This window comes from Trichoderma citrinoviride (genome assembly GCF_003025115.1).
Source record: "Trichoderma citrinoviride strain TUCIM 6016 unplaced genomic scaffold BBK36scaffold_4, whole genome shotgun sequence".
NCBI lineage: Eukaryota > Fungi > Ascomycota > Sordariomycetes > Hypocreales > Hypocreaceae > Trichoderma > Trichoderma citrinoviride.
This window is the reverse complement of record NW_020194712.1, coordinates 261,004-270,848: the sequence shown is the minus strand read 5'-3', so window position 1 is coordinate 270,848 and position 9,845 is coordinate 261,004. Positions and strand designations below refer to the sequence as shown.

At 55.1% G+C, this 9,845-nt stretch overlaps 3 protein-coding genes across 3 annotated transcripts; 1 reads left to right on the top strand and 2 right to left on the bottom strand.

Moving 5' to 3' along the window:
• Positions 1-629: 629 nt before the first annotated feature.
• On the bottom strand, positions 630-1,739 carry BBK36DRAFT_1134742 (chromatin associated protein KTI12; the record flags this gene model as incomplete). Its single annotated transcript, XM_024892409.1, has 2 exons — positions 1,722-1,739; positions 630-1,622 (listed from the first exon to the last, which is right to left on the bottom strand). The coding sequence occupies exons 1-2, from the start codon at positions 1,725-1,727 to the stop codon at positions 633-635; spliced, it is 996 nt and encodes a 331-aa protein (XP_024751185.1). The 5' UTR covers positions 1,728-1,739.
• Positions 1,740-2,719: 980 nt separating this feature from the next.
• BBK36DRAFT_1114784 (hypothetical protein) lies at positions 2,720-3,511 on the top strand (the record flags this gene model as incomplete). The annotated part of the gene is made up of 1 exon (XM_024890066.1): positions 2,720-3,511. One exon carries the CDS (start codon positions 2,720-2,722, stop codon positions 3,509-3,511), a length of 792 nt encoding a protein of 263 aa, XP_024751184.1.
• Positions 3,512-3,916: 405 nt separating this feature from the next.
• BBK36DRAFT_1114718 (DUF1771-domain-containing protein) lies at positions 3,917-4,827 on the bottom strand (the record flags this gene model as incomplete). The annotated part of the gene is made up of 3 exons (XM_024890062.1): positions 3,917-4,486; positions 4,571-4,668; positions 4,794-4,827. 3 exons carry the CDS (start codon positions 4,825-4,827, stop codon positions 3,917-3,919), a joined length of 702 nt encoding a protein of 233 aa, XP_024751183.1.
• Positions 4,828-9,845: the final 5,018 nt, after the last annotated feature.

Sequence of the window (9,845 nt, the reverse complement as noted above, 5' to 3'; positions counted from 1 at the left end):
GGTGACTTATCTCGCCTCTATATCGAGTCAGGGATTGCTCATTGACGGAAGCATACGGAGCTGTACCTGACATTGACCTCCGTCGGGTCAATACCCGCTGAATCTCAATGAAGTCATACTTGTACCCGCAGTGACTGAACTCGAGCAGCTCGAGGGCAGCTTTACATTTTGCACTCCCCGCCTCCTCGTGTGGATTGCCTTTAAACAAATATGCGACAAGATAGATGATACCAAGGCTCAATATCGAAATCATAATGAACATCTTTCACTCGTTGCAGTTGATCTTATCTGTGGGGTTTTGCGCCTCTCTCACGACTTACAAACCTTCATTTTCCATCACTCGACTGCGTCAAGCATGTGAATGTGCATCTCTCACGGCAAGATCCCACGCATCTGGCTACTAGGTAGTCAATAGTACGGTCTACTCATCAAGTTTCCAGCGTCTGCGCTCAAGTGAGCCTGCGTCTAATGAGTCCTTTACTGCATGATTTCCCGGCTCTCGTTCGTTGCTTGCCCCTATGTCGCCTACCCTGCATTAGTACCTATGGAACCTTGATGGGCAGCTTCCAATTTTCTGTCAAAGGGGTATCTCCGAGACAAGCGTCTACTGTTTGAAGCTCATAAAACAAATGCTATTCATTCTCGAAAGCATTGTTGAGGTAGTTGACAAACGACTCCCTCAACGTGTCGGCAGCCATGTTGGTCACCTTCTCCAGCCCAATGCCCCCTCTGTTCAGCGCCATGAAAGCTCTCCTGTGCCTCTGCAGCTCCGGCAGACCAGTCTTCCTCGTCGCCGGCAGCTCGACAACCAGATCCTTCTTGCCACCGCCGCTGCTGAGAGGCACCTTGACCTCGCCGCCGCCGTCGTCGCCCTGCTGGTCCAGGATCCGCTTCACGATATCCTGCGTCTCGCGGTCCAGCACGTACAGGTAGTCGCCACTTGCATCGCGCCCTCGCTGCTCCGTGGCCTGGTTCGGCTTGATGATCTTACGACCGTCACCGGCGATGGCTTCCCAGAGGGAGTCAAATGTCTTCTTGACCTGCTCCTCGTCGTCCTCCCATATGATTGTGAACAGAGGGCTGTCCCAGCGAGTCATTGGATTCGGTTCCTCATGCCGGAAGACGAGGTTCTCCCAGTTGGCAGGCTCATACGCCTCTGCCGTGTCGCCGGATGACGCATCGTCGACGCCCCCTTGATCAGCTGCAGCTGCAGCCTGGCTTCGTTTCAGCCTTGCCTCATTGACCTGCTGCGCGCGCTCCTTGGTACACCCAATCTGCAATATGCAGCTCGGCGTTCGAACGGCCTTTGCCTCGCAGTGCAGCTGGTACCGCCAGCCCTTGATGTAGTTGAGGCCGTCGAGTATGACAATGTCCCTGTCGCTCAGCACCCTCTTGACGGCGCCGTAGATGGCCGCCCGCGCGTCCTTTTCGCTCGCGTTGGCCGATCTCGCGTGCACCGGCACGGTGGACAGATCGTAGACGGAGCGCGATATTGAGAGGGAGTCGTCTGATATCAGGTGCAGCCGGTACTTTGTCCCGGCGATGCGGGTGGTGAGGTAGTCATGCAGCTGCTTCGCCCGTGTCGACTTGCCCGACGTCGGCAGGCCCGTGAGGATGATGAGCTGCAGAGGAGCGCGTGCGATGTTAGAGGTTTGGGTTTATGATGTTTGGTGGTGACGAAGTGCTTGCGCGCAAACTTACGCAGCGGGTAACGTACGTACCGGCATCTTGTTGCCGAAGTCAATGTGAATCTGATGGACGGTGATGTTGTCGCAACTGCGACTGCTCCTCTATCATGGTGGGGGTTTGGGCAAAGATTTTTGTGTGGCGGTACCTCAGGTCATTAGTGTGCTGGAGACGTCACTCAACCCAAGCCTTGACGGCTGCCTCCCATATTGACTTGTCGGTCTGGATCACATCAAACAAGCTGCAATCGATCTAAATCTCTGATTCGAGCACACGAATCATGCCTCCCTTTTCCAACCAAGCCCAGATCCGCAGCATGCAAGCCCACGCAGCATCTCCTTGCACCGCCTCTCTCAAAACGCTCAATCCATTCGAGCAGGATTCACAGCCTTGACCCCAGAAGTCGGCGCGTCGGCAGACCAAGGCGCCGAAACCCCGGAATTTCTAGCGGCTTAGTCACTGAACACTGCCAAGAACGTTGGAGGGCCAAGAGAGATCCTGCGAAGATGGCGCTGTTCCTGAAGTGGTAATTCATTCAACGCGACCAATCAGGTGTTGCTGTCCCTGTTCCTGGAAGCCGACAATGGGGATCCCCAGGGCTTATCGAAGCTTTCGGTTGCGTGTAAGGCGTTTGGCGAAGGAATTGGGATTCGAGCAAAGGGGGGCTGCGAAATGGTTGCCATTGCTCAATGGCTTTCTTCGAATTCTATTCAGCTATTCAGCCTAGCTGTGTGCCGGAGGCCGTAGCGTTCGTGGCGATGGAGAAGCTTAGAGAGAGGGTTGGGCTGGTGATGCGAAAAGGTTATAAGCTCGAGGGTCTCCTGCGTCTTGCGTTATTCAAAAGCATCCCATACCGACAGCAACTCGAAGACAGTCTGAACTATACTTCAAGGCAAATACAAGAGTTCTCTTTGAAAATCAAACATAGAGAAACCTAATCATCTTCTGCCCAAGACTCTTCGCTGTCTCCCATCTCTCCTCCCACGATTTACACAGGCTCGACTCAAATCACAACACCACCCCTTCCAACACAATGACGCGCCCCCTCGAATCATACGACGACATCGCCATCGCCGAGCTCTCCTACTACGCCTTCGCCCTCGTCGGCGGCATCTTCCTCTGCCTCAAGCACGGCTTCGCCAGAAACGCTGGCTTCAGGTCCCTCGTCATCCTCTCCCTCGCCCGCATCATCGGCGCCTGCCTCCGCCTCGCGACCATCTCGTCCCCGGACAACATCAACCTGTACGTTGGGTGGATGACGCTCGAGGGCATCGGCCTGGCGCCGCTCATCATGCTCGCCCTGGGCCTCCTCTCCCGTGTCTTCGAGTCGATCCACAGCAAGGGGCGCATCCTCGTCCGGCCGCAGCACCAGAAGTTCGTCGAGCTGCTGATGCTGCTGGCCATCATCCTCCTCATCGTGGGCGGCACCCAGTCCGACTTCAGCATCGTCGACGGCAAGCCCAAGGTCAAGTACTCCACCGTCAGCCACGCCGCGCTGGGCATCCTCATCGCCATCACGGCCCTGCTGGCCTTTGCCATTGTCCTCGCCGTGCTCAACCAGGGCCACGTCGGCGCGGGCGAGCACCGCATCATCTTCACCGTGGCCGTGTGCTTCCCCCTGATCCTCGTTCGCCTCACGTACTCGTGCCTCATCATCTTTGGCGGCATCACTTCCAACGCCTGGCTCTACCTCGGCATGTCCTCCCTCATGGAGATGATCGTCACGCTCTTGTCGGAGATCCTGGGGTTCAACTTGGACAAGGCGGTGCCGCAGCCGGTGCCTCGAAGCGATGAAGAGATGCAAGCCTTCAGCAGCAGTAAGTAGGAGAAAAACTGCTTCAGGGGAGAAAGGGGGGGTGCTGCGTTTGATGGGATGGATGTACTAAGGACGACCAAAAGAAAAAGGTTATAATAGGATGAGCGCGGAACGGCAATGGGATTATTAGAGTGTTCAATACCCCCTTTGAAGGTTTGCTTTGGAGTATCTCGGTATGAAGAGTTGGATTGCGTTACATTTTTTCGCAGATAATATGGATTTCTATGATAGATTAGTCTCTAGCCTTGATCCAATAGACGTCGTTTGCTCTTGTGTCCAACTTCATCATGATCTGATTGTAAAAAGCCAATTCTCGAGGTGGTATAGGTATGTATACATGCGTAACCAAGGATAAAACGTAGCAAAGCACAAGTATATGGGGATACGCAAGAGAGCAACTGCTTCCGCCATGCTCTACATGACCGCACAGCAAGCCTTCTCCAGCTTCCGCAGCAGCAGAGGAAGAAGACCCTCCTCCTCCTCCTCCGGGGGATACTCCTCCTGCGGAGGCTGGTGCTGGGGAGGCCGATGCTGGGGAGGCCGATGCTGTCCACCACCATGCTGCGGCGGCCGCGAAGGAGGCGGGACCGGCTCGCCTCCCTGCAGATTAATGTATATCCTGCCCTCGTTGTCCTCGACGCTGTACCTCAGCCCCAGCTCGCGGCACAGCTCCTCCACCTTGGGCTTGAGCTTCTGGACGTGGTTGGCCGAGTGGTTGCCGCGGCCGACGATGGCGTGCAGGTGCGTCTGCCCGCGGGCCTGGTCCGCGCGGATGCGCTGCTCGAGGATGCGCTCCGCCTCCTCGACAAACTGGCCGTGCAGGTCGATGCAGTCGGGCTCGACGCGGCCCGGCGCGTTGTTCTCGCGGAAGATGTACTCGGACGCCTGGCGGTTGTACTCGCGCATCTTGGCGTCGTGCGCCTTGCCCTCGTTGGAGAGCTCCTTGGCCCTGGCGCCGTCGCCATCTTCGTACGCGCGGCGGCTCTGGATCGATGGGCGGGCAGTTGATGTCAGTTCCATTGACACACCTTTCTCTCGAAGGCTGGCTGGGTTCTGGTTTCAACGTACTCGCTCGAAGCAATCGTTGCGCTTGTTGGCTTCGGCTCGGGCCAGATCGCGCAGGCGGTCGTACTCGCGCTCTACGTCTTCATTGTCCTCGTGGAAGGCTGTGCGATTGTTCCCTCTCGATCAACGATCAGCCATTTGTGCTAGACAAGCTTTAAGCACACACACAGAGAGAGAGAGAGCAGTTGAGGCCTCCTTGGAACGGGTGTGCGATCCAGCGACTCACCGCGATTGCCCAGCCGCGTCATAGGAATCGCCATCTTTGCGATTTTGCGTCGGTGCCAAAGTCAGTTCAGCTCAATGTTCACCGCTGCATCCAAGACATAGATAGATGATACTGAAGATGAAGGCGCGCCGTCGACGGGAGAAATAATGAATCAAAGCATAACTGAAGTTTCGTGTTCCTAGTTCTCCCATCAAATCGTTTCCTTGGGCGCTTGCAAGTTCATCTAGCTCGCGGCTGATTGGAGAATTCGCCGGCCAGTCGGCTGGAGACCCGAGCCAACCACATCTGAGAGAAATCGGGCAGCAGCGCAGATCCGGCGCCTCCACCAGCGCGATTCCGCATCTTGTTGAATCTGGTGTGGCTCTGGATGGGGGTTTTGAGGTCAGGAATCGTCATTGTATGGCATTTCGGTCAGATACTATCTACTACTATTTCGAGGTGGCTTCGTTTCCACGCAGCTCTGACGTAGATGGAGAGCCGCTCTATGCATAAGTAGGTACCTAGATAGGTAGTAGACGAAGCACGGCTCTGGGTAGAAGAAGGTTTTTGCCTTGCATCAATGTATACCTTGCTAGCCGTGTACTTTGCAGGGACTTTTACCATCTTCAAAGTTTTGCTGATGCAAGAAACAACAGCTCTACAGAGGCCTCTCTTTGGAGGGAAGACGCAAACACTCTCCTAGGTAGTACCGCGTCTCCCACAACACCTTTTCAAGCCTACACATCCCACGATGAATGGAGCGATCCGAGAAACCTCGTATCATTCCAACGACTCAACTGCTCATCCTCGTAGCTCTGTTAACATTACTGCTAATAAGCCAAGGCCTCGCCAGTCCTCACCACGGGGAAGCACGGCCTCGACGCATGTCGTGGAATTGGAAGTTGAGATAATAACTATGACAAGCGATTATACCTTAATGACCGAGCTCCAGCAATTGCTCGGACAAGTCCGTTCTTTGCACGGGGCACCTCATTTGTCCGCTAATTAGTATGGCTGTAGTTAATATACGGAGCACGAAGCATCTTCAGATTTGATCCCGATGGACCGAGATCTCCACGTGGATATTGTCTGTCATGAAACGTGCGAAAAGGGCTGAGGAGGAGCATCACCCGAGTAGAGAGACCTTGTATGATGAGCAAAAGCAAAGATGGCGCAGCAGGGCGTAAAAGGGCTGCATAGACTACAATCTTATTTGTGAGCCCGGTCTATCCATTTCCGCGTACCTTTGAAGCAGGGAGAGCGCAGTACTACCTGTCCATGACTTTCGCTTGATGTAGCTGACCAGGACTGATGGTGGCCTATAGAGACTCACCAAGGAGCAAAGTACTCGTACGACACCCGAAGACGCCATCTCCTCCTACGAGAACAAGCAAGGGGGGATGTCAGGCTCAATACGAACCTCAGACAACCGAACTAGTACTAGGGATGAGACCAGCATCCCGGCCAAGGCTGCTGGAAGATCGCGGACAGATTGTTCCAGGTTAATTTCGAGATTGCCCATCAGGCCAATGTACGATACAAGCGGCTGTTGCCATGTTGACTCGCTTTTCGCTCGGTGGACTTCGGGGGGGCCTGGCTGCTTCTCGTGTTTCACCGGAAGGATTGAAACGCATCTCGTCGGGATGCCGCCACATCGCCTGGCCCGGGGGCTCTAATTGCCGTGCGTGCTTTGAACCGACGTCGTCGAGCGAAACCCCAAACGGAGATTTATACTGCAACATGGAAAGCATCATCAAGGCCCTGCGGGCGGAATTTCTGCGCACTCCCTGTTTGATCAACCGTTCGTGCCGTCGACTGCATGAAGAACAAGAGTCATGCTCATATCCGCAAATGAGGAATGATGACACGATGATCACCCTCGCCATTTCGGTCGACGGCCTGTATTATGTACTAGTATCGTCGACGGCAAAGCATCTGGGAGAAGTCATGGACGAATCCCAAAAGGCGCCAGTGTAGGATCAGAAGGATCAGTGCGCCCTTTTCGATCTCTGCATCTTGGATCAGCACCAAGAACCGGTGCTGCTCTGACAGGATACATTGGACGGTGCATGTGCTCTGGACGCACAGACAAGACGCCGCAATCAAGTCAAGCTGCATGGCGCTGCATGGCCCAGGCTGTCATCTCCTGCAGCGGCTGGCCCCGGTTCAGGGGAGGGACGATTGGACAACCGGAGTTGTGTGTTGATTGATGGATGTCTTATCCGCTCTTGATGGACATGTATGTATTAGTCTGCCGATTCGCAGACGAAGAGGATAAGAGTAGAGTGATGGCCATGCGCTGCGAGAGCAAGTATGTAGTATATAGGGTTCAATCCCCAACAGACAATAGTATCACGAAGCTGCTGGCGCCAACAAGTCGATCGATTTCGGTAGTGCGTCCAAGCGACCACCGGCGGATTTGGCCGTTCAACCGCCTCTCCTGCGCCAAGCAAGGCGAGCGGGCGCGTGTCCCAGGAGACGAGGCATGCGGATGATTGATCCTGAGTGATGAGCAGCAAATCGTTACGACGTGTAGAAGATGCTCCGTAGGATATCAGAGAACTTGCGGGGAGTCATCAAGGTGATCTTCTCTCGCGCCGTATGTACAAGGCGCTCCAGCGACCCTAACAGTGCGTGCAACCCTCGTTGGCAAATGAACCAACATGCGTCTTCGCATGTCCGTGAGAAATGGCCAATGTCCGGAGTCGATTCGTCATTCGACATCCCATTGCCCAAAAGACATTGTACCTTGAATCCCGTCCCGTCCATCAAGCCTTGTTACGAGGAGACCTACCAAGTAAAAATCCCGTGCCAATACCTTGTACCTGCAGTAGTCGACAAGGCCAGCCAGTCAGTCAGTGGAGCGAGCCAAATGAGGATGCTAGCGATTCAGCGCAGATGAGCGCTCAGACAGAGTCAAACGGCGGCGGCGGCGGCGTCCTGTTTTGAACCTGTACCTGTAACCATGGCGGCAGTGGGAATCTGTGTCCAATCTGTACTACCGCAGGAGGAGATCCAGATGGCATCTACTAGGTACTAGCAGCAACCGTCAGGCTAGGACTCGATGATTGCTGGCAACTGTTGGTCATTGTAATACCCGCGGAACGCTGCTCTGTCCCCCTCGTCCTCTGTCTGTACTTCGTCTGCAAACGAAAAGAGTGCGGATTGTTTGGTGGATTGCGCAGGACACGGGCGAGCATGGGATGGATGGATGCATGTATGGCGTATTGTATGCATCGATCAGACTCAAGCAGGACGGACGACAGCTCAGGTTGCTCGCTGGTAGCCGCCCCGTATTGCTCGGTGCTAGGAAATCGAACCAGTTGGCCCCAGAGTTGCCCCAACTCTGGTAGCACCGAGGAGCAGGGGGGTTGATCGAATGTGTGAGGAGGGGGGTCACGGAGTAATACATGGCGTCAAACCAGCATGATCTTCCCATTGATCTCTGCTGCTCTTCGCGTGGCACGACTGGTTCAGACCCCTTGGGTTTGTCTCTCAAACGGCGGCGAGTCTGCGTCAGACGCTGTCGTTCAATGCCGTTCAGTGTTTTATATCTGCCGCTTCGACACCGAGGCCGCTGTGTCAGCTTCTTGTGAGCTGTCGAGTACCTCTTGTATCAGATTGCATGGACCTGGTGCTTGTCCGGTGAAAAACGGTGGCGTTTTCTGGGCCTTGGTGCTGCTGCTGCTGCTCGGCTCGACGCAGGTGCTCACATGCAATTTACTCGGACATGGGCGCAGATGGACTAATGCACCTCCGTCTGATTAAGCTCCGTAGTTTCGCTCCGTTATAGTATATTACTGGCGCTGGATTCATTGTACTTGTGCGACTGACGACGGTTTGGGGAAGAGCATGATTGCCTCTGCAAGTGTCCTGTGTCTCGCAAATTGGCGGTCATCGTACGGAGTACAAGAGGAGACTGGAGCTGTCATCGTACAAAGGACAAAGGAGCAGCAAACAGGGCCGTCACCTCTTGGACCTGCGTAGTTGTAGACTCGTCTGGTCTGATATCTGCAGCTCGGAGGACTCCGTGATATCGCGCAGTTGCGGACGAGTCCAAGCGCAACCGAGACCGTTGATCTGGCAATGGGACGGCGTAACAGAAGCCAATAATTTGTTCGAGAAGCCTCGAGGCGACGCGACTAACGATGGTTCAGTCGCCTGCACGGAGCAGGTCGATGCAGTACCTGTACAAGCATGTTCCTGGTCGGGGGCGCCCCTGGTCTCTCGGGTCTCCGCTTTGCAGGACATGAATTTGCTGCCCTGGCAGAAGCTGGAAGCCATTCTGGCGATCCTCCGTGAATGCAGCGGCCTGGGGTCGTCTCCTTCATCCTGTGAGAGGCATCATGTCTGCCCCTCGACAAATCAGCAAAGAGCACAAGGACCAAAGGAAGATCGCGGGGAGGAATAACATGTACATAGACACGGCTCGTACGAGGATACATGTAGAGAGGCACGACAACTCAGCAAGCAACGATGCTCCCACAAGCTCCGGCCCAGCAAACGGGCATCGCATCAGCATCGTCAACGTTGAAATTGAACATGGGGGTCGAGATGCCTCCCTTCCTCGCCCAGAGCATCGACCCGCCAGGGATCAGGCCCTTCTTCTCCAGGGGATCCCCCGTCGCCGCCAGCTTCTCGAGGACCGTCGTCCCCACCACCACAGCTCGACTCCCACCCTGATTCCAGGGCCTCCCGACGCTCTCAGTGGCCCAGACCGGGGGCGCAATTGAACCGGCTAATGGTCGAACCCCCGTTCGTGCCAAATCCAGCATCCTGGAGTCCATGTGGCCTCGTGATTGGCCGCTTCATCAAGATGAGTGAGCCCTGGGACATTAAAAAGTGCAAGAAAGGGAACACCAAGGTGATGGTGGCCCGCGTAAGAGGTACGAGTAGGAGTAGTGCGTGCATAGGTCTAGTACGGAGTGCGGCAAGACGTGCAGACGACTCGTACCGATACATGGCGAGAGGCTGCGATAACAGCAAGTTCCAACAGCCAGCCTGCCATCCGTTGAAGCCTTTCATGCGCCTCATCCATCCATCATCCCTTTCGCTTTGCTGAGCCGCGTTGCA